The sequence below is a fragment of the Erythrolamprus reginae genome, chromosome 3 (genome assembly GCF_031021105.1).
Source record: "Erythrolamprus reginae isolate rEryReg1 chromosome 3, rEryReg1.hap1, whole genome shotgun sequence".
Lineage (NCBI taxonomy): Eukaryota > Metazoa > Chordata > Lepidosauria > Squamata > Dipsadidae > Erythrolamprus > Erythrolamprus reginae.
The window spans coordinates 54,398,868-54,422,909 of record NC_091952.1 but is presented as its reverse complement, the minus strand read 5'-3'; the positions used below and the strand labels follow the sequence as shown (position 1 = coordinate 54,422,909).

At 44.3% G+C, this 24,042-nt stretch overlaps 1 protein-coding gene across 6 annotated transcripts in view; it reads right to left on the bottom strand.

Annotated features, from left to right (window-relative positions):
• The window catches only part of FOXP4 (forkhead box P4), a 215,572-nt gene that overhangs the window by 140,265 nt on the left and 51,265 nt on the right, over positions 1 to 24,042 (bottom strand). For all 6 annotated transcript variants that reach the window (XM_070745335.1, XM_070745334.1, XM_070745339.1 and 3 more), the window contains exon 2: positions 18,865 to 19,078. In XM_070745335.1, the coding sequence (XP_070601436.1) occupies positions 18,865 to 19,062 (198 nt within the window). In that variant the 5' untranslated portion in view covers positions 19,063 to 19,078. The remainder of the gene's footprint in view (positions 1 to 18,864; positions 19,079 to 24,042) is intronic.

Here is a 24,042-nt window from a genome sequence, read left to right as displayed (position 1 = left end):
ATGAAGCGAGGGAGCTGGGCATTGGCTTTGGTCGCAAACAGATCTAACACTGGGTGGCCGAACCTGAGGCAGATTAGGTGGAACAGTGACTGATGGAGGTTCCACTCGCCTGGGTCTATGGTCGCTCGCGAGAGCCAGTCCGCTTGGACGTTTAGGCTCCCCGAGATGTGATCGGCTAGAAGCGACTGGAGATGTTTCTCTGCCCAGAGGCCTAACTTCAGGGCCTCCCTCATGAGATCCTTGGATCTTGTGCCTCCCTGTCTGCAAATATGGCTATTGGTGGCTATATTGTCCGTGAGGACCAACACATGCTGATTGGAGATGTGAGATTGGGATTGTTTTAGAGCTAGAGACACGGCTCGTAATTCTAGTCAATTGATGGGCCTGGAAGCCTCCTCCGGTGACCCTGTGCCCTGAGCTAAAAGACCTTGGGCGAGGGCTCCCCAGCCCGAGAGGCTGGCATCTGTGGTGACTACAAACTGGTCGGGCACCGGAAGAGAGATCCCTTTGCTAGGGCTGGAGACGACCACCACTTGAGGGATCTGCGAACCGCAGAAGAATGGAAATGCGGCGATTTGAGTTGCTGTGGCCCGATCTCTGAAAACGGTAACAGAAGCCACTGTAGTTCCCTGGCGTGAAGGCGGGCCCAGGGGACAATACCAATACATGACACCATTTTACCCAAAAGGGAAGATAGGGTGGCAATGGAGGCAGATTGTTGGGGCATAATGCGAGCAATGAGACCCCAAAAAACTACGTTTTCTCTCAGTGGAGAGGAAAACCTGGGCTAACTCAGAATTAATGATAGTTCCCAGATGCAGAATGGAAGTGGAAGGATCCAGGTGGCTCTTTTTGAAATTTATGGAGAAACCATGATTCTGTAGAACCGACATGGTAAGGGAGAGGTCTGCAGCCACTCCAGTTCTGGAATTCCCATGAATTTAAATGTCATCTAAATAACATAAGATATGAATGGGAGAGGCTCGGGAATGAGCCGTCAAGGATCCCAAGAGTTTAGTGAGGACTCTGGGAGCTGAGGAGAGCCCAAATGGCATAGCCCTATACTGGAAGTGCCTGCCTTGAAAGGCGAAGCGCAAAAATTTCCTATGGGCCTTGGCAATGGGAAGATGGAGGAAGGCCTCCGTGAGATCCAGAGACACCATAAAGTCTCCCCGATGAAGGGCTGCTAGGATGGAAGATAAGGAATGCGTTTGAATTTCCTATATTTTATGAACCGGTTCAATTTCTTTAGGTCCAAAAAGGCTCTCCGGCCTCCAGAGGTCTTAGGGACCATGAAGAGGATGGAATAGAAGCCAGAACCTCTCCGGAGAGAGGGGACCGGTTGAATAGCTCTAATAGCCAACAAAAGGGAAATAGCCTCCTCCATTCGGAAACTATCTGAAGGGAGGCTGGGAGAAGAACAAGAAACAAGCGGTTAGGGGGAGAAGAATGAACTCTAATCTTAGGCCCCTGTTCACAGTGTCAATGACCCAGGGGTCCTTACAAGAACGGTGCCAGGCGGAAGAGAACCAGGCTAGGCAACCGCCTATGGGGAAAAAGGAGTACTTACCATCTGGCTCTTTTGGAAGCCCTGGTAGAGGAGGATCCTCTCTGATAACGGGAACCTCTGCCCCTGGTGGTTCTAGAATGGGATCGAAACCGAGGGGAATATTGACCTGGACTCCTTTGAAGGGTGAAGCCCTGATCCTGTTGCCGTCCTGTGCGCCGAAAGGGCTGCGGCTTAGGGGCCTTCTTGGTGGTGGGTCCTAAGACCTTTTTCTTGTCTGTGGTCTCTGTAAGGAGAGGATCCAGTAGGTCTCCGAAGAGCAAGTTGCGTTTCAGCGGACCCATGGCTAGCTGCCACTTTTGTCTTACTCCCGCCTGCCAAGGGCGGAGCCACAGAAGTCTTCTGGCCGTTGTTGAGGCTGCTACTGACCTGGCTGCAAATCTTGAAGATTGGAAGGTAGCATCTGCTACGTATTGGGCAGCTGCGAAGACTTTGTTTAAATCCTGTTGGCCCCTTAGATCATCTGGAGGCAGGTGAGATTGGAGCTGACGGAGCCACAAGAGCATAGCTCTGGAGAAGAAGGATGCCGCTGCAGCACTCTTAATGGCCCATGAATCTGCGAAGAGGCTTCTTTTGAGCATCTGCTCAAGGCGTTTGTCCTCCGGCCGGAGGACCTCCTCTGCTTCGCCAGGCATGGCGGCCGTTGAGTGGAGCGTTTTCACTGGCTCATCTGGCCTAGGACATGTTAGGAGCTCCTCATAGGAGGGAGAAAGCTTGTAAAGCTTCTTGTCCTTGGAAGTGGGAGTGAGGCGAGCAGTTGGGTGGTCCCACTGTTTGAGCAAGGCATCCTTAAATAATTTGGGCATAGGAATTACCTCATTGTCTTCCTGTTCTTCCATGAAGTAAGGAAGATTTTCCTCCGGAGGGTCTGAAGGAGTAGTAGCCTGTTTTTCCTGTCCGGCTAGCCCCGTGGATACTCTTGCTTTAAGCAGGAGAGATTTGAAAAGCTGAGAAGGGAAGATAGCAGCTGGGGCTGGAATCTTGATCTGGGATTCCTCGTCTTCCGACAGCCCTTGAAAGGGGTCATCATCCTCTGCTGCATTCACGTCCTCATCCTCTTCCTGAAAGGAGTCAGAGACCTCCATGAATGGGGCTCTGTAGGAAGGAGCAGAACTCACGGGACGGGAGGAGCGTGGGAGGGGATGAGACAAAGAAGACACATGGAAAGATGAGAGTTTAGCGTCCATGGTGTTAGTCAAAATAGTCAAGATAGACTGAAACTCCGGAGGCAAGGAAGAAACATCAGCCGGAAAGGAAGGAGGATCCCTGAAGGCCTGAGCAGATTCTGGCTGGGAAGGATCCTCAGTAATATCTGGCTCCTCTGGACCTAAACCCCATAGGTTAGGTTGGGGTGGATTTAGGTTTGGCTCATCCAGGGATAACACAGGAACCCCAGAGGGAGGCAGGTTAGAGGCCTCCGGGAGGGGTGTATTGGTATGCACTTGGACCTGCACTTTAAAACGTTTGGCTGATTTATCATGTAATTTTTGTAGGGCTAGGTCCCTTCTCTTCTCAGCCCTGGTGGGCCCGGCTAAGGAATGGGCGCCAGAGGAAGAGGAGGAATAGGCCTGGGGAACTTCAGTAGAATTAACAGTAGGCCTAACCTCTTTGGGACTCTTAGTAGTGCCTCTCTTGGGAAAAGAAGCCATAGTCTGAAACAAATTACAGAGGACAAGGCTTGAGCCAATAAAATAGGGGGGAGAAGAATTTTTTGTGAGCTTTCCCAAGAGGAGAGGTGACCCTGCTCCTAGGCCCAGGAGCAGCTGCGCCTTAAGGGGCAATCCTGGACGGTACCAGAGAGTTCGTGTCCCTAAGTGCAGCGTGGCAGGCCTCACAAACTTAACTTTAAGAAAAACCAAGGCACAACTGGTTGGAGGCCACTTCCGTGGAGAATAGGTTCGAGGGAACTCGAACGACGACTCCAAGGGTCAGGCGGCGGGCTGGAAGCACTAATGGCCGACCTCTTAGGGCAGAACCGAAAGTGCAATTACTGGGCGCGAGGGCCTTTGGCGCCAAAAACAAACGCTCCGTTAATTTATGATCGGAGACACTAAGCCCGGGAGACAATTCAAGTCCCACACCGCGGGAGGTAATTAGCCCTTAATAGTTTGTTTATTTTAGTTAAAGAAGGCTTGCTCTCGGCGGGACCTCCAGACCGTAATAGTAAAATAACGGCCGCGGCAGCAGCACGGAGGGAAAAACCGCGGGGGCTGAGCCGCTAACTTCTCCCCCAACTCAAAGCCCAGGAGGGCTGAGTGGAATCCCCAGCCGGCAAGCTTAATACAGTAATGGAAAATTCTTACTGGATTTGAAGAGAGATCGAAGGGAAGGTGTTTTGGGAGGAACGAGCATTCACACACATCCGAAGGAATGCGAACTGAGCGAATTCTGGGGAAGGGGCGGATCCAGCAGTCTTTTTTAATACTAGGCTCAGTTCCACCGGATTGGACAGAGCAAACCCATGTGACTGCTGGACCCACTCCTTCAGTACGGAGAATATGATAATTAGCTTCATATACACAAATCACGATGCATTGCCATTGTCTCTCTCCAAATGAAGCCAACTTAAATTACATTTAGTCCTACACCAGAAAGTTTTAAACTTTCCTCATTTGATGGTGTTAGCTATTTGTCCTCAGAAAGAAATTATTCAGAATTTTTTTTTTCATCTTGTAGCACCCTGGACCATCGTATGGCATGGAGGTTATTAGACACTGCATTTTGCATTGGCTCGATACCCGAAGGAAAACTAATATTTCCTTTACATTCTTCTTTATAGTCCATATTTTCATTCTATCCTTTTCCCTCTTGAGAATTAGAGCTCAACAGGAAAAAGCATTGAGGTAAAATGTATTGGGGTCTAAAGCACAAGGAAGAGACAGAAGCTGTCAGACAGGAACAAGCTGATGGCTAGGTTACCCTTTTAAGCAGGGGCAGACATGGGATACTTCTTGAGAAGGTGTAAATCCTTCATGAAGTACCTAATTGTGCAAAACTCTATAGATGGGGACATTTATTACTGACCCCAGCTGCTGCTCAGCTTGTTTCCTGAAGCATGAAGATTGATGGCACCAATGATTCTCATCTGAGCTATTGTCACTGCAGATGCCATCTGTGTTCAAAACTTCCTCTGCCTTCAAGTACTGTCTCGCACTGGTGAGTTCCACAGGTTAATTATATACATCATCAGGGAATGCATTTAAGTGAAGGCAAACATTATTGGGGATAATGATTCCAAGTGTGCATGTGTGGGTGCACACATACACATGCCCATAGCTTCTTTTTACAGTTAAGATACATACATGGAAGGGTAGATTTAAGAGGCTATCTTTGCTGATATAAGTAAAGGACATTAAAGTATGTTCATTTCTACTTTTTTCTATCACTTCTATCACTTCGATCAACTATATTGGAGGCATGGATGATTTATATCCACATATAGTTTTATAACCCTAAGAATGCTACAAATCACATAACATTTCTTTAAAAAAACATACAAATTTTCAACAAGCCAAATTTTCACATTATTCCTCTTAAAAATGCATCAGACCCCCATATTGTTCAGCACACCTATTTCATATCTTAATCCTTTCTCCAAAGGGAAGATATATAGGCTGAGCATTCCCCACCCCCCTACATAATGGACACAATATTATGATCTTTGCAGGCTAAGGAGGAAAAGTTAAAACTGCAGTTAATATAGACCATAGTGATAGCAACAATAAATACAATACTGTACTTCCAATACCAGAAAGGATTAGGGAACATTACATAAATTGAAACAATCCTGTCCAATGTTTCTTGTTCAGTCAGATCCTATCATAATAGTGTATCTACAGGAGCTGTGTTTTCAACCAATTTTCACCTTCCTTGCCTTTAGAGTGCTTTCTGAAGGATATAAGGTAAACTTTCTACAAAACTGATCAAGTCAAGGAACTTCAGACTGTGGGGTCTGGGAGAAGAGCCTTTTCTGCTATGGCCCCACCTTCTGGAACACCTTGCCACCAGAGGTGAGATTTGCCACAACCATTTTGGCCATCTGGAAGAGTCTTAAAATCTTGGCTCTGATGGTTGACTTGGGGCCTCGATGGAGGAGCATTATGCTGGAGGTAGTTGGTGGAGTGATAAGACAAGAGGTGACTACTGTACTGTTCAGGCTCTTAATTTTTAGTCTTTATTGGTTAATTTGAATACTTGTATATCTTTGATTTTATGGCACTGTAAGCCGCCTAGAGTTGCTTGGGATAGTGAGATGGGCAGCATATAAATTAAATAAAGAAATATCTGCCTAATAAGATATAGTGAATGATGCTACGTATGCTATAGAGAAAAGGAAGGGAAGCAAACCAAATGTTTTTCTGTGCTTAGTTTAAAAGGGGGGACAAGTCATCTTATAAATAGAACCCGCAGCTAAATTTAATACAATTATTTATATTTGCAAAAATACATAATTCATAAATGAAAAGAAATTTGGAGAAAACTGTCATCCACTTGGCTAGTTCATATGGAATCCAAAAATCCAATGACTAATTGAATGTTTCATAAGCACCTCTTCAACATAATTGTCCCGCAGATCTTTGTGTAACCTTATACAAGTGACTGTGATAAATATATAAACACAGTATTTGTTGCCTCTGAGAGGTACACGGTGAGTCTGAACATCTTTTCCATGTACAACATCAAGTCAAACCATATCATAAGCTCTTGTTTGAAAGTATCTGGCAATTTCCACATTGATTGGGAGAGGCATTAAGTAAACATGACATAATTTTCCTTCTGTGAATTTTAATGGCCCAACCAATCAGCACCCGTCTCAGTAAAGGACTTTCTGCTCATTGAGCACTGCAGTACTTAGACCCCTAGTGAAATAGAGCCTACAAAGTAATTAATTGAATTACGCTGCCGAGATTCTAGGCATTATGAAGACAGACTTTACTAAGGCCATAAGCACAAGCACATCTGTGACAGGAGAGGGAAATGCATCTCTACCGTTCTGCAGAACGATTCCAAAAAGCAGGACACACACAATTTCCTTTCAGATCACAAAAACGGAGGCTTGACTGAATAAGAAACAGTTGTAATATAATGTACATTGCATTGTGCATTTCATTGCAATCTAATGTAAAGGTAATGGATTTACAATGTTAGCTATTAAAGCATCATAGAAATTTTTTTATAGCTCTGGCACTAATATTTATGGCTCAGGGAGACAATCTCCAACGTGGTTGGACTCATTGCCGTATTTAATAAATGAGGAGGAACATATTATGTTGCCTAAAAGTCATTTTAGAAATGACTAGCCCTGATGATGTTACCTAGTTTGGGTAATGAAACGCCTGCAAGAAAACAACCAAGTTCAGAGAGACCAAGGAGCCTTCACTTCTTTTAGAGCTAACTAGCATATATTTATATATGCATACATATTCAGACACATCTGTGCAGTTACTGTGTAGATACTTTATCCACATTATGTTCAAACAAATACCTAAATGTTGGGGTGTTGAGGGGAGAGAATAAAAATGCAAGCTGAAAAATCCTTATACTTTCTATACTTTTCTTTTATATGAAACAAACCTACCATATCTGTACACACTTCTTTATTTTGAAAGAACATAGCAAAAATATAGGCTGACGTCCAAGCATACTGCTGATTTTTTAAAAATCCCTTCTCACCCCTAAGGGGAATATGTGCTTTCTCAATCTCAGGTCATCTACCAGAGGCCTGGGATTTTGAGGGTTCTGTTCAGTATCTTAAGCTACCCCTAACACTGCACTCTTCTGGAAAGAGAGCTCTGATGTCATTCCTGGGACAGAGATAGAAATAGAGACAGAGATACAGGCATAGCGCAATATACACAAATAGGTGCACACACACATCATTTAAGAACATGGGTAAAAGCACATTTTATGAGAGATAAATTTCCCTTTGAGGACTTTTGAATTCACACAAAAAATATCCTGACAAGGTCTGCCTAAAATTTGGGTCAAAGGTATAATCCATTATAAAACACATACTTTTTTAAAAAAAAAACATGTTTGTGTAGGACAAACATGGACAAAACCAAAAGTAGCATGATTTATTCCCATAAGACTATTGTTTGGATTTCTTGTGAGCAAGTGGAACCTACATAAGCATAGTGTAGTCAATCTTTTAAACAGGGGATTGTAGGGATTTATGACATAGCCCATAAAGCTGATCTAAAAAAACCCAGTAACTACAAGATGGAACTATAAACTGATTTATTACAAGCTTATGTAATTGAAGAGCAAGAGATTGTAGATACAGCAAATGCATAATTACTTGATTATTTGATAAAAGTACATACAATGTCTGTGAAAGGTTCCAAACGGCTGAGCTGCTTTGACAGAAATCTGCATGAAACACATCTTCAGCACTGCTTTTTAAAGCAGCATGGCCTTTTGTTTCTAAAGGCAAAGGGGCCACATTATTTCACCTCATTTATGAGGCCTCCTTAAGGTAGCGGTCCCCAACCTTTATGGCTTGGTGCCCTGGTGGAGGGGAGAGGGGAACCAGCCCGTGCGAGTGGTGCCTTGTTGCCTACTCTATGAAAATTGAAGAGAGGGTTACTTTGCTGATTGGACCCAGACCCTAGCCTGAGAGGTCACTGTTGATTCGCTGACTGTATTAACAATTATGTTTATGACATAGTTCCAGGCATATCATTCACTATTCAAGATATTCTCCTAATGCTAAGTGACCTCCTAAATCTTGAATGCCATGAAAGAAGAAGCTGATGCTAATGTACATGTACTACAGCATATGCAGGTAATAATCCTTGATGAAATGGCATTACTGATAAAATAACAGCAGAGAATTGTAACCGTTTAGACAATCAACCCCTGCATAGAACAAAAATCCAGATTATATCCTTGTCCGATTATTGCCTTTTACAGCAAATATATCTTATCACCTTTAATAATTGATTCTAGTATAAAATTGTTATTATTATTGGCAATGCTTCCTATAATCATGTGACCATTATTCTATATCTTGAACACAGACAGAATAAAAAATATTTTTCTTGTATGTGACAACCCTTCAAGTATTATAGCCTCCCTGTGTCACCTTTCTCAAAACTAAACATTCCCAACTCCTTGTCAGAACTGGACACACTACTCAAGGTGGAATCCGATTAATCCAGAATACAGTGGAACTATTATTTTCTATGGTTTGCAAACTATACAAGCAACAAAAATGAGTTGGTTTTTTTGGGTTTTTTGCAGCAATGTCACTCTACTCATTCTAATAAAAACAGACTATATATTGAGAGAATAAATAATTCCAATATACGTTTCATATACACTACTAACAAATCAGTTCTTTTACATCCTATAACTGTGGATGGTTTTTTTTTAATGTGATAAGCTTTCCATTCCTCTTGTGCAACAGGAGGATCAATGCATTGAAAAATCAAGATCATTTTGAAACGTTTCTCTTTTAAAGCAGGATTCCCCAATCTTTTCAGCTTTGAAGAGCAGTGGGTGGAGGGGGAAGGGAAAGGAATGATTTTGTGGAAATTGAATGTGCATGCACACACTCACCCACTGCTCTCAAGAGTGGGGATGCATACATGCATGTGCACACGTGCACCCTTGCCAGTTCCACGGCCAAGTTTTCAAAAGCTCAAGGCCCACTAGTGGGCTGAGACCTGGGGGTTTGGGACCCCAGTTTTAAACTATTTATCCAGTTCTGTATTACCTGCAATTTGTCCAATTTATTAATAAGAATGCTAAAATGAATCAATCCCAAGAACTGAACTCTATAACCTTAGTCCAATTTATTGAGAAACCATGATGAGTATTCTTTAACTACAGTTTGCAAGCCAACTGCAGAGTCAGCTAACAGAAGAATCAACTGGATGACATGTTTCTATATGCAGACAAGAATTATCTCACTAAGCTATAAGTTATCTATATACAGTGGTACCTCTATCTACAAATGCCTCTGCTTAAGAACTTTTCTAGATAAGAATCGGGTGTTCAAGATTTATTTGCCTCTTCTCAAGAACCGTTTTCCACTTACAAAACCGAGCCTCTGAAACTGTAACCGGAAAAGGCAGGGAGAAGCCTCCATGGAGCCTCTCTAGGAATCTCCTGGGAGGAAACAGGGCCGGAAAAGATGGGGAGAGCCTCTGTGGGGCCTCTCTAGGAATCTTCTGGGATGAAACGGGGCCGGAAAAGGTGGGGGGAAGCCTCCGTGGGGCCTCTCTAGGAATCTCCTGGGAGGAAACAGGGCCTCTACCCTCCCTATGGTTTCCCTAATCGCATGCATTATTTGCTTTTACATTGATTCCTATGGGGAAAAATGCTTCTTCTTACAAACTTTTCTACTTAAGAACCTGGTCACGGAACGAATTAAGTTCGTAAGTAGAGGTACCACTGTATTTGAAAATTTTGACAACTAGTTTCCTGATTGATTATATTCTTATTATGATAGATAAGATAAAGTTGTGTTTGATAGGTAGAACACTTTGCTTTGGAACCTACTCATATTGAATGTAGCAAGTACATACTACCTCACAAACAATTATAGAGTCACTGGGACTGTCATTTTAAAATGTGCAAGCAAAGCAAAATGAACAGAAGAGTCAGCATACAAAACAACTGATACACAGCAATATAATCACATTCAGTTGTGTAATGCAGAACTACGCTAGCAGGCATATCATTGTCAAAGGCTATTAGGGTCCTTTGGTTTGGAGAGAAGAGGTAAATGGATGGGTAGCTGTATGGACAAACAGTAAGCTGTCTTTCTTAAAAATTCCAATTAGAAACAATGAATGCAAATGAAACTTGGTCCATCTTTATGTACTTGATATAGCGACAAGATAACAGACTTTTAACATCTCCCAACTGTACTTAAAAACATCCCACAGTTAAAATTTACCAATGAAAATGGCAAATCTTTCTTTATTATACCATGATAGCCTAGGAACACACATGAATATGTTTTAATATGTGTACTGCTTGTGATACCACTAGTGACTGCTAATGAACAGAAGTTTTCTAACTGCAAGTTATTTATATAACGTTTAAATCCTTTTGAAAGATTTTGTTTGGACCTTGTCTGGCTGCAATTAAACAAATGACACAAATGCTGCATTACAACATTTTCTCTGCAAGCAGAAGTTGCTTACTGTATCGCTCTGAATGGTTGAGATAACAGGTAGCATTTTCTATTGGTGAAATCTTCACTTATTTGGCAATCTTCTTTTGGGACAGCCTTCATTTTCATTTTTATACACATGATAAATTGAGTAAATAAGAAATTGGGGGAAGGGGTGGTCAAGATTTGTGTTATGTATGTATATATGTATACATGTATATGTGTGTGTATGTGTGTGTGTGTGTGTAATATATAACATTAAAATGAAATGACAATTTTGCCAATCCAGGCAATTTTATTCTTTAAAGGATATACAGTGATCCCCCGATCATTGCGAGGGTTCCGTTCCAGGACCCCTCGCAATGATCGGTTTTTCGTGAAGTAGCGCTGCGGAAGTAAAAACACCATCTGCGCATGCGCAGATGGTGTTTTTACTTCCGCTGCAGCAGCGAGGAGCCGAAGATTGGGGATCCCCCGCCGCCCACGCAAACTCCTCGCTGCTGCCGCGCCCGCCGCTTGTCCGCCGCCTGCCTGCCCGCGCGCCCGCCCTTCGCCCGGCCACCCGCCGTTCGCTCGCTGCTCGCCCGGCCACCCGGGTTCGTTTGGCTTCGGGACATGCCGGCGGCGACGTTTTAAAACAGCCGCGCGGCTTCCCAACTGAGTCCCGAAGTCAAAGGCGAACTTCCGCGTTTGGCTTCGGGACTCAGTTGGGAAGCTGCGCGGCTGTTTTAAAACGTCGCCGCCGGCATGTCCCGAAGCCAAACGAACCCGGGTGGCCGGGCGAAGGGCGGGCGAGCGGCGGGCGAGCCGGGCGAACGGCGGGCGAGCGGGTGCTGGGGGGGGCTTCTCGCCCTCCCGCCAGCAAGAGGGGGAAGACCCAGGGAAGCCGCCCAGCAGCTGATCTGCCCGGCACCATCTACGCATGTGTACCCATAGAAAAAAGGGCGCGCATGCGCAGATGGTGTTTGTACTTCCGGGTTGAAAAATCGCCATATAGCCGTTTCGCAATGATCGGGATCGCAATACCCGGGGGATCACTGTACAACATAGCATGTTAGCATTTACAAATGAAGTGCCGTCAAATCTATAGTCAATAAGTGTTCAAAATAAGCAATTAAATGCCCATGAACTTTATAACTGCCTCTGCATTTATAGAACTATCTAAAAATAAGTAAAGAAAAATAACAGTTGGATGGTGGAAGGAACATAAATAGTGAACAGGATTTAGATGTACAATATTTTTATATGCATATTTTCTTGATGTGTTAACATTACATTAGATCTGTTAGCATAGGCTGTTACTAATGTATTTATTATCACTGCCCTTTGAAACATGAAGCATCGTTTCAGATTAACGTTTGCTAATTTCTTCACCTATAAAATAATTATTCAAATATGTACTAATGAATGCTTATTAAGTTTTTGATTATAGAAGCTGAAATGAAAGGAATTTTAGGGTTTACAAAAAATTTTGCACACTTTCTTTGAAGCCACTGTTCAAATGCTATTTGTAAAATAAAACTGAAGAAGCACAACAGTTAACAGTTGAATAATAGTTTTAGTGAAACTAAGCATAGAGATACCGAGCATAAACATATAACTAAACTGACAGCTGCTTTTATAAATAAAAAATGAGAGAATAGGCGTTGATTGCTTACCTGAACGCCTCTTCTCGTACGGTGAGCGGGTACAGCAGTCACATGGGGTTGCTCATGTCCAATCCGGTGGAACTGAGCCTAGTGTTAAAAAAGCTTGCCGGATCCGCCCCTTCCCCAGAATTCGCGAATCCATAGACTAGGCTCAGCTGTGAAGCTCTGTAGTGTTCAACTCTTATTGTTAGAGGAAAAAGGATTATAGAAGGTAAAGAAGACACATACAAGGGCGGGAAGTGACTGCTGTACCCGCTCACCGTACGAGAAGAGGCGTTCAGGTAAGCAATCAACGCCTATTCTCCGTACTGAAGGAGCGGGTCCAGCAGTCACATGGGACATACCCAATAGATGGTCCCTAGGGAGGGATTAGATTGCTATCGTGTGAGATAACGGATTGGAGTACCCTTCTGCCGAAGGCAGCGTCCGCTGAAGCGTAAGCATCAATCTTGTAGTGCCTGATGAAGGAATTTGGCGAGGCCCAAGTGGCTGCTTTGCAGACCTCCTCCAACGGGGCTTGAGTCGCCCAAGCGGCCGAGGTGGCTGCGCTCCTGGTGGAATGCGCTGTGATGTTCCCTGGGACTGAGAGGGAGGCCGATTCATAGGCCTTAGATATAGTCCCTCTGATCCAACGGCCTATTACTGTTGAAGACACTTTGGCACCCATGACTCTGGGGTGATAGGCTATAAACAGTGCTTCTGACCTCCGAAAGGGTCCAGTGCGTTGGATATAGATTCTCAGCGCTCTAATAAGATCCAGGGTGTGCCATCTAATTGCCAAGGGATGGTCTCGTTGGAGGCAGAAGGATGGTAGGACAATATCCTGAGTTCTGTGGAACATGGAACTGACCTTGGGTAAGAAGGTGGGGTCCAGTCGCAAGACTACCTTGTCCTGATGAAATTGACAAAGGTCCTGCCTGATTGAGAGGGCAGCCAACTCCGAAATGCGTCGTGCAGAGGTAATAGCCACCAGGAATGCTACCTTAAAGGATAGGTACCTGAGGGACGCCGATTTTAGGGGTTCGTATGGTGCCTGCGTGAGGGAATGGAGAACCCGTGGCAAATCCCAGGATGGATACCTGTGGACCTTGGAAGGTCTGAGGTTGGCTATGCCCTTGAGGAATTCCTGGACTTCAGGGAAGGATCGGAGAGGCTGTCTGCGGGGACCCCCTAGGACAGACGAAATGGCTGCCAGATGACGCCGGAGGGTGCTGGTGGAAAGTCCTTTATGGAAGCCTTGCATAAGGAAGGAAATGATTCTGTGTATGGGGATGCACAGAGGGGAGAGACCTTCCTGTAGACACCACTGGTGAAACTTGGACCACGTGTGGTCGTAGATTCGATTGGTCGAACCCCTTCTGGCCTTTAAAATGACCTCCACTGAATCGGGGTCATGACCACGCAGTTCTAAGTCTCTCCTGATAACAGCCAGGCGGTGAGGTGGAACCACTCCGGGTCTGGATGGAATGAGGCCCCCTGCCGCAGCATATCCCCCGAAACGGGGAGTCGCCAAGGGTCCTGGACGGACAGCTGTTGGAGATCCGCGAACCAGGGCCGGCGGGGCCAATGAGGGGCGATTAAGATTACTCGGGCCCTCTCGGTGAGGACCTTGTGAATCACGTCCGGGAGAATTGGAATTGGAGGAAATGCGTAGAGTAGGCCTGGAGGCCATGGACTCCGGAGGGCATTGATTGCTTCCGCTCCCGGGGATGGAAATCTGGAAAAGAAGCGAGGGAGTTGGGCGTTCGCATTGGTCGCGAAGAGATCCAGGATTGGTAGGCCGAATCTGAGGCTGATTTGATGGAACAGGTCTTGATGGAGGTTCCACTCTCCTGGGTCTATCGTTGCTCGAGATAGCCAATCCGCCTGGACGTTGAGGCTCCCCGAGATGTGGTCGGCTAGGAGCGACCGAAGATGTTTTTCCGCCCAAAGGCCTAACTTGAGGGCCTCCCTCATGAGGGCCTTGGATCTCGTGCCCCCCTGTCTGCAGATATGGCTTTTTGTGGCAATGTTGTCGGTGAGAATGAGAACGTGCCGGTTGGGAATGCGAGGAGGGAAATGCTTCAGAGCCAGGGAAACGGCTCTTAACTCTAGCCAATTGATTGGCCTGGAAGCTTCCTCCGGGGACCACGTGCCCTGGGCTATCATCCCCTGGGCGTGGGCGCCCCATCCCGATAGACTGGCATCTGTGGTGATGACAAATTGATCCGGGCACCTGAACGGGGATCCTTTGTCCATGGCCGGAGACTTCCACCACTTGAAGGATCTGCGAACACTTGGTGGGATGACAATGCGACGATTTGAGTTGCTGTGCCCCGATCTCTGAAAGGGTAATAGGAGCCACTGGAGTTCCCTAGCATGAAGGCGAGCCCAGGGAATGATGCCTATGCATGACACCATCTTCCCCAAAAGGGATGACAGAGTTACTATGGATACTGAAGAATTAGATACAATGTTAGAAATTAACTCCCCTATACTGAGTTTTCTCTCGGGAGAGAGAAAAACCTGGGAGGATTCTGAATTAATAATGGATCCCAGGTGTAAGATGGATGTGGAAGGTTGGAGGTGACTTTTATCAAAGTTGATGGAAAATCCATGGTCCTGAAGGACTGACATGGTGACAGAAAGGTCTGTTTTCACTTTCTCTAGGGAGTTCCCATGAATCAAAATATCATCAAGATAACATAAAATGTGGATGGGAGACGCCCGGATATAGGCCGCCAGGGACCCCAAGAGCTTTGTAAAGACCCGAGGGGCCGAGGAAAGGCCAAATGGCATCGCCCTATACTGGAAATGCCTGCCTTGAAAGGAAAAACGTAAAAATTTTCTGTGGCATTTGGCTATAGGAATGTGGAGGTAGGCCTCAGTGAGGTCTAAGGAGACCATGAAATCTCCCGTGTGGATGGCGGCCAAAATAGAAGATAAGGAGTGCATCTTAAACTTCCTATATTTGATGAATAGGTTTAGCTTCTTTAAATCCAAAATAGCTCTCCAACCTCCGGAGGACTTTGGAACCATAAATAGGATGGAGTAAAAACCTAGGCCCTTCTGACCGGAAGGAACCGGTTGAATGGCTCTGATGGACAATAAATGAGAAATGGCCTCCTCCATACGGTTACAATCTGAGGAGGACCTGGGAGAAGGGCAGGAAATAAAACGTTTCGGGGGAGGAGAAATAAATTCTAAAAGAAGGCCTGTTTGAACAGTGTCAATGACCCAGGGGTCCTTGGAGGTGAGACGCCAATTAGAGGCGAAATGGGCTAGGCGACCCCCTATGGGAATTGAGGAAAGATTACCATCTAGGTTTCTTTGAAGCCCTGTTAGAGGACGCTCCCCTTTGGAAGCGAAAACCTCTGCCCCTGGAGTTCCTACCTTGGGAACGAAAGCGGGGGGAATACTGACCTGGAGATCTCTGATAGGAAGCCGCTTGGTCTTGCTGGCGCCCTGGGCGACGAAAGGACTGCGTTTTGGTAGCCTTTTTTGTGGTTGGACCCAAAACTTTCTTCTTGTCCGTGGTTTCCGTGAGGAGTGGATCCAGAAGATCGCCGAAAAGAAGGTCGCGCTTTAAGGGTCCCTGGGATAACTGCCACTTCTGGCGTACTCCCGCTTGCCAAGGGCGAATCCATAGGAGTCTTCTTGCCGTTGTAGAAGCTGCAATAGACTTAGCAGAAAATCTAGTAGATTGCAAGGTGGCATCAGCCACGTACTGGGCAGCTGCAAAGACCTTGTTGAAGTCTTGTTGACCTCTCAAGTCATCGGGAGGAATATGCTGTTGAAGTTGGCGAAGCCACAGAAGCATGGCTCTGGAGAAAAAGGAAGCTGCTGCAGAACTTTTAATGGCCCAGGAATCTGCGGTGAATCCTCTTTTGAGCATTTGTTCAATCCGCTTGTCCTCTGGGCGGAGGACTTCCTCCGCTTCGCCTGGCACAGCCGCTGCCGAGTGAAGGATCTTGACAGGTTCATCCGGTTTGGGAAAAGACAGAAGCTCTTCATAGGAAGAGGAAAGTTTGTACAACTTTCTGTCCTTGGTGGAGGGATTAAGGCCAGAGGCTGGGAAATCCCACTGTTTGAGTAAAGCATCTTTAAACAATTTAGGCATAGGAATTACCTCGTTATCCTCCTGTTCCTCTGTGAAGTAAGGTAAATTCTCCTCCGGGGGATCAGTGGAAGTGGAGGCTTGTTTCTCCTGGGCCGCTAATCCCGTAGAAATTCTAGCTTTGAGGAGGAGAGATTTGAATAATTGAGAAGGAAAAATAGTAATTGGAGAAGGAACCTTTATTTGGGATTCCTCATCATCTGAGAGGCCTTGAAAGGGATCCTCATCATCCTCCATATCCTCATATTCGTCCTGAGAGGAATCTGAATCATCCTGAATAGGAGCTCTAACCGCTGGGGAAGAACCCAAGGGGCGGGAGGGACGAGGAGGAGGAGGAGGTAAGGGAAGCTCATTGATGGTGGAGAGTTTGGCATCAATGGCCTTGGACAACACAGCAAAAATAGATTGGAACTCAGGAGGTAAACTAGAAATATCAGCAGGAATGGCAGAAGAATCCCTAAAGGCCTGGGAGGATCCTGGCTGGGGGGAATCTTCAATAATATCTGGTTCCTCTGGACCTATGCCCCATAGGTTAGGTTGGGGTCTGTCTAGGTTAGGCTCATCCAGAGATAACACAGGGACCCCAGAAGGAGGTAGACTAGAGGCCTCTGGGGGGTCTTGACTACTGAGTACTTGGGCCTGTACTTTCAAACGTTTTGCTGATTTGTCATGGATTCTTTGTAGGGCTAGGTCCCTTCTCTTCTCGGCCCTGGTGACCTTGGTCGAGGGGCGGGCCCCTGGAGAAGAGGAGGAAGAGGCCTGGGGGATACTAGTAATCTCATCGCCTGTAGGCCTGGCCTCTCTGGGACCTTTAGTTGTGCCTCTCTTGGGAAAAGTAGCCATAGTCTGACAATTAACAGAAGACAAGGCTGAGCCAATAACTGAATAATTAAGGAGAAGAATTTCAAGGACTTCCCAAGAGGAATGGATCCTGCTTCGAGGCCTCGAAGCTGCTGAGACTTGAGGGCAATCTGGGCAAACCCAGAGTTCGTGTCCCCAAATCCAGCGGGGCCAGCCTCCCTAAACTTTATAATTAAGTAAACCAAGGCACTCTGGTTGGAGGCTTAGCCGGTGGAGAATTAAGCCTGGGCGTCCCAAGGCCCGCTCCGGGATCCACGCGGTGGACTGAGGCCTACGCGGCTGGCAGGAGGCCAACACGAGAGGCCTAAATTTAAAAAGGGCGCGAAGGCCTTCGCGCCGAAAAATCGCTCCGTAATATTCCTTAAAGGGGAAGCGATCGACTAAGTCCAGGAGACTAGAAAGACGTCTCACTCCGCAGGAGGTATTTCTTAAGCCCTTTAATAATATACAATAATGAATCAATAAATCAATAAATCAATACTTGCACCAAGACCTCCAGGCCAAAGGATTAAAGGAATCCACAAGCGGCAGCGGGGATCGTACACGGCAAAACCGCCGGGGGAAAACGAAACCGCAACTTCTCCAAAGGAAAAAAGCCGAGCCGCAAACGGCTGGCGCTATTAGTGCAAGTAAATAATAATGGTAAAACAATTCTTACTACTTTTGAAGGAAAAGATCGAAGGGAAGGTGTTAGAATGTTGAACGAGCTATCACAATACAACCGCAGGATATGCGAACTGAGCGAATTCTGGGGAAGGGGCGGATCCGGCAAGCTTTTTTAACACTAGGCTCAGTTCCACCGGATTGGACATGAGCAACCCCATGTGACTGCTGGACCCGCTCCTTCAGTACGGAGAAGTATTGGCATATTTCTAGAGCAGTGGTTCCCAACCTTTTTTTGGCCATGCCCCACCTAAGCATCTCTAAAATCCTGGTCTCCCCCCACATGACATCTAATTCTTACTATTCAAAAAGTGAACTCCTACTCACACGGAGGAAGCCAAAAAGGCCATTAATTTGGTTTACACAATGTTCTAATTGCCCCCATTAAAAATCAAAATGCCTCCCCTCATGGGGCATGGGCCCCACGTTGGGAACCACTGTTCTAGAGTGTTTGTAGCCATGTCAAATGTTTTTATTTTGTCACCAAAGCAGTATTTCTAAGGATGTCACATTGTAGCTTCTGAATTATGTATTGGGACAACTTAAGAAACAATTATGCACCAGGTTTACCTTAAACCCTTAAATTTTAGCAAGATTTATTAGTAAGAAGATGCAGTCAAATAGCCCCCATGGATGAATGTTTCTGTTAAAAACATCATACACATCAACAAAGAAGTGCCGTGAGAATCTTCTTACCCAGGATTTAGGCGTAATGTGTTTTTATAAATGCAAGAAAACAAATATAACGTGGGACCCACCATCTTCAGGTTATTCACCTGATTTATAACTTTTCTATTTCCATTTCTATTCTATTCTATTCCTAAAGCTAGGGCCAACTTAACTTAAAAGAAATGGAGCAAGAAAAATAAAGAAGAAAATGAAAGAATCAAGTCCACAGTACCTGCTGCTGCTGAAAATGGAGGAGTTCCACTGGGCTCACTTCTCCATTGGTCTCTCCACTGGCTCCTCCCTCTCTTCCACATCCTCCTCCACCGCCGCCACCTCCTCCTCCTCCATCAGTTGGATTGTTTAGGCTGCTGACACCATTTTGACCGGAGGGAGTAGAACGTATTGTCTCTGAGGCTGATTCAACCATCATGACTTGCTAGCAGCACCTTTATAAAGAAAGAAATAACAGGATATCTAAGCAAAGATATGAGCTGCAGGTTCTAAATTATACTTGAGGATCACATTCTAATAAGTGATGTTTCATTCCTTTGCTTTCTTTGCAAAGGAGATTTGCTGCTGTATTTCAGAGAATAAGATTTATACACTATTTTTGAGTTTAAAATATAGTTTTTTGAACCATTTGCTAATAAAACCATTACCAATCAAATACATCACTTAGCTATTTTTTCCTATAAGAAAGAGAAATTCAGGACTATTACAGATGGAAGACAGTGATGTCAAGAGAGTCTAGACAGTGTTTCCCAACCTTGGCAACTTGAAGATATTTGGACTTCAACTCCCAGAATTCCCCAGCCAGCAAATGCTGGCTGGGGAATTCTGGGAGTTGAAGTCCAGATATCGTCAAGTTGCCAAGATTGTGAAACACTGGTCTAGGATAACTCGCCACAGCCAACTCACCATGGCCAACTGACTATGACCACTTTATCATGACCAATTCACTGTATTCAACTTGCCACAGCCAATTCATTCTATCCAACTTGCTGTGAGACAACTTACCATAGCCAACTCACCACAGGACATGGCCAACTCACCACAGGACAACCCTCCATGGGATGAGAGTTACAGTAATAGCAAAGAAATAACGCAATAGGATTGTTAAAGCAAAAAATGGGACAAAATGAAATGTGAATGACAAAAATTAAAATACTTTTTAAATAATTTTAAATAATTTAATTGTCCAACAGAGTTATCCTATGACAGTGATGGTGAACCTTTTTTTCTTCAGGTGCCAAAAGAGCTTCGGTGCACGATATTACACATGCACAAGTGCCCACACCCATAATTCAATGCCTGGGGAGGGTGAAAACAGAGACCCTCCAGAGGCCAGAAATTGCCTGTTTCCCAACTTCTGGTGGACCCAGTATGTTCCTCTCCCCAGGCTCCAAAGGCTTCCCTGGAGCTGGGGGATGGTAAAAACACCCTCCCCCATCCCCCTGAAGGCTCCCTGGAAGCCAAAAACACCCTACCAGAGCCTCTGTGTGAGCCAAAAATCAGCTGGCCAGCACACACATGCATGTTGAAGCTGAGCTAGGGCAACAGCTCGTGTGCCAGCAGATATGGCTCTGCATGCCACCTGTGGCACCCGTGCCATAGGTTCGCCATCACTGTCCTATGATGAGTTGGCTGTGGCAAGTTAGTTGGCTGGGTGAGCTGGCCATAACAAGTTATCCCATTCTGATGTCAAGAAACCTCTTGTATAAAGTTCTTTGATAGAGGTATATCAAATTGAACAACAAACATTTAAGTGTGAATTGATGATGCTATCACTTTAATCATAATATTGTGGAGTCTTTTATCTAGCTCTCCATTCATCACAAACATTGTTTGAAGAAATGACAATTTAAGGAGAAATCAAGAAGATGCTTCAAAAACTTTATCTTTGGAAAAACTTTGTCCCTTTTATGTAGTGCTAGTTAATAAATACCCAAGCAAATATGTGCATTGGTAAACATGAATTTTATTCCTTTTTTTCCCTTTAACTTGTATAACCATATATCACCAAAAAGCTATTATTATTATATTATTGTCGTGCACCACCCAGAATCGTCTTTGCTGAAATAGGTAGCTATATAAATTTGATTAATAAAATACCTTTATTACTTTATTGTATTTTTTAATTTCATATTTGTATCTGTTCTCCCCTCAAAAAAAAGTAAAAGCAGCCAATATTCATATATAAGAAAATACAATTTTAAGTGCAAATCCTGCACAAATCTTTCAATAGAATTTCATTCCATACCAAAGGGAAAATAGACAATATAATATTTATTATAATTAACAAGGGGATCATAAAATATTTCAATCAAGTACACACACCAATATCCCCATTTCAGCATTCAACATACTAAATTATATACATTGGGTACTCATCTGCTCTTGAAATACTTAAAACAGGGGTAGGCAAAGTTGGCTCTTCTATGACATGTGGACTTCAACTCCCAGAATTCCTTAACTAGCATGACTGGCTCAGGAATTCTGGGAGTTGAAGTCCATGGGTCATAGAAGAGCCAACTTTGCCTAACCCTGACTTAAAACAAAGAGAAGAACTGGATACTTTATATAGCAGTCGTATAATAAAATGACAACCATCCCACTATGAAAATTTACAGAGTAAAACCCAACTTCTCAATGCAAATTAATACAGAGACAGAATGTTGTTCATTTGTATTGTGTTCAAGGATTGTTAACAAGAACAGGCACTAACGCACAATTAATATTTGATATGTGCAAATTGTACAGGAACATTGCAATGAACAAGAGTATACATTTCACAGCTACTAAGATTGTTGGCTAAGCAGGTATAAAAATTACCAGGGAAATGGTTGAAACATGCCCTTTGTCAGTCAACAGGAGTGTTGATTTACCCCCAGTTATCAGGTACTGAAGAGTCTTGGTAGCACGAGGAAACAACAGCCAACAACTTAATAATCAGCTATCAACAACCCAATCAATAATAAAAAAGTCATATACAACCAGGCACCGCCTAAATACTATGCATAGAATATCTCAAAGCATGCATTCTGGTGAGAGGAAAGTTCCCCGTGATGGGCTCCAGTGTGAGTCGGAAACCTCAGAAGTCCCAGTGACTGACCAAGATTGGATCCTGCAACATTATCGTGGGAATATAGGAACACTTCTGGATGTAAACCAGTGATTGAAGGCATCTGTAGGTAATCTAAAATTTGTCTACCAGATATCCTAAAATGTCCCATCCCTAGACAGTGTTCAAATTAGGCAGAGCCAAATTGGTGTAGTGGGTAAAAACCATGTGGCTAAAATTGGAAAGCTATGAGTTCTAGTTCTACCTTAATTAGCTAGATGATCTTGAGCCAGTCTGTCTTTTTTGTAGCCTTAGGAACAAGTCAACGGAAAACCACTTCCAAAAGCCTTGCCAAGAAAACAGCAGAGACAGTCTCCAGGAGAAAAGCACTGATTTGAAAGAATACACACACATATCTGAAAGCACGCAGTGTATTCATAGACGGCATCAGGTAGTTAGGAAACTATTATAAAAGGACCTCTAGAACCAAACTCCCTCTCTCATATTACTGACACTTTGCAGGAAAGATGCTGGACATAGACAATGAAAGTAAATGAATAAAGGTGAAACATAATATATCATAAAAATGTTGCTCCAGCTATCTAATTCAAAGTTTTTGTGGGAGATACGCAATGCTGTGTTTAAAATGTTAGGTTAAAAGCTGTGAGAAGCTATTCCAATAGCTATATGTAATTATTACTGTGCTAGTGAAAATAAGAAATGCTTGTCATTCAGTGTAGGGTTCCTTGTCTCTGGTGCTCCCGGTGCACTCCTATAGACAGGCACATGCATGTTGGTGCAAAATTCAGCTTCTGCGCATGCACCAGAAGCAAAATCTCGCACAAGGACACTCACACGCATGAGATTTTGCCAATTTTTGGCATACACGGAAGCAAAAAACCGGCCCAAAATTGGTGGAATCTCTCACGCATGAGCATCCTCGTGTGAGATTTCACTTCTGGTGCATGCGCAGAAGTAGAATTTCACACAAATGCGCACAGAGATGCATGTGTACTGTATCTCCATTTTACAACCACACTATAATGTGGCCCGTACGGGGCGCAGCCCACTACTGATGTCCTCACAACTGAAGAGAAAAATTGAATTGAAGAGGAAAACTAAAAGTTTACCATTTCTAGATCACAAAATGTTTGTGAAGACAAAGAATCAAGAGATTCTTTGTCTTCACACACACAGACACAATTATCATCAAAGATACATGGATTTTCCAAACATAAAGATATTAATTTATTTGTTAAATATGCATTTTCTCAATGAGCTCAAAGCTGCTTACTCAGCATTCTCTGTTCTAATTCCTTTTTCCTGAAAGAGCAATTCTATCCAGTGGGCTGGGCTGAGAGAATTATGACATGCCCAACTCACCAAAGGTTTTCCATGGCTGAAAGCAAACCTGAGTCTGGACCTTCCCAGACACAGTCCAACATTTGACCACCAAACCACGCTGGCTCTCAAAACCTTTCTATTCAAAAATTGCAAGACTGCATAAACAGCATAAAGAGGTCAACAGTGGGAAAGATTGCTCACTTCTTCAAAACCATGCGAGTTAATTATTAGGAAAGACAGTCATACTTGAATTCTCCGATATAGTAACAGAGAGTAATTCTATCCCCCCGTTATAGAAAGGTTCAGAATAGCCTCCAATTTTAATTTTCAACATTAAATAATGGCAATAAGGCTTTATGTATTTTCCCATTGAAAACCTTTAAATTGTAAAAGGATAATCTCCATGATAATTTTTAAAACCTAGGAAGGATTGGGAGGAATGGAGGCATTCCCACCTCTAGCTGTCAGTCCTTCATCTCAACCACATTAGAGATTAGAAGGGAGAAACAAAAAGGAAACTTGCTTGTCCTCATGCTACCAGCACCCCCTGGCAAAATGAGAATCACATCAATTCCCAATCATCAATTTTCTTGTCTCACTTAGCTCTATACATAGACAACAATCTTCATTACTGCAAGATACATAAGGTCAGAGGTGGACTGCTAAAGTGGAACGGTTATGTGTGCTCGCCCCTGTGGCTCTGAGTGCTAGCGGAGTCCAGCACAATTCTGCTACTGCACCTGGGCATGGGGGCACCTGCATATCCGCGCGCAATTTCACTACCTGCCCAGGTGCAGTATCAGAATTGTGCTGGACTCTGCTAGCACTCAGAGCCATGGGGGCGAGCTTACACGGGGAGATTAATGCATCTGACTAGTAGGACTTGAGTATGATATGATTGTGTAGTATCAATTGTTTTTTAAGGATAGTGGGTATTTATTGATTTGATTTGATTTGATTTGATTTGAATGCCGCCCCTCTCCGTAGACTCGGGGTGGCTAACAA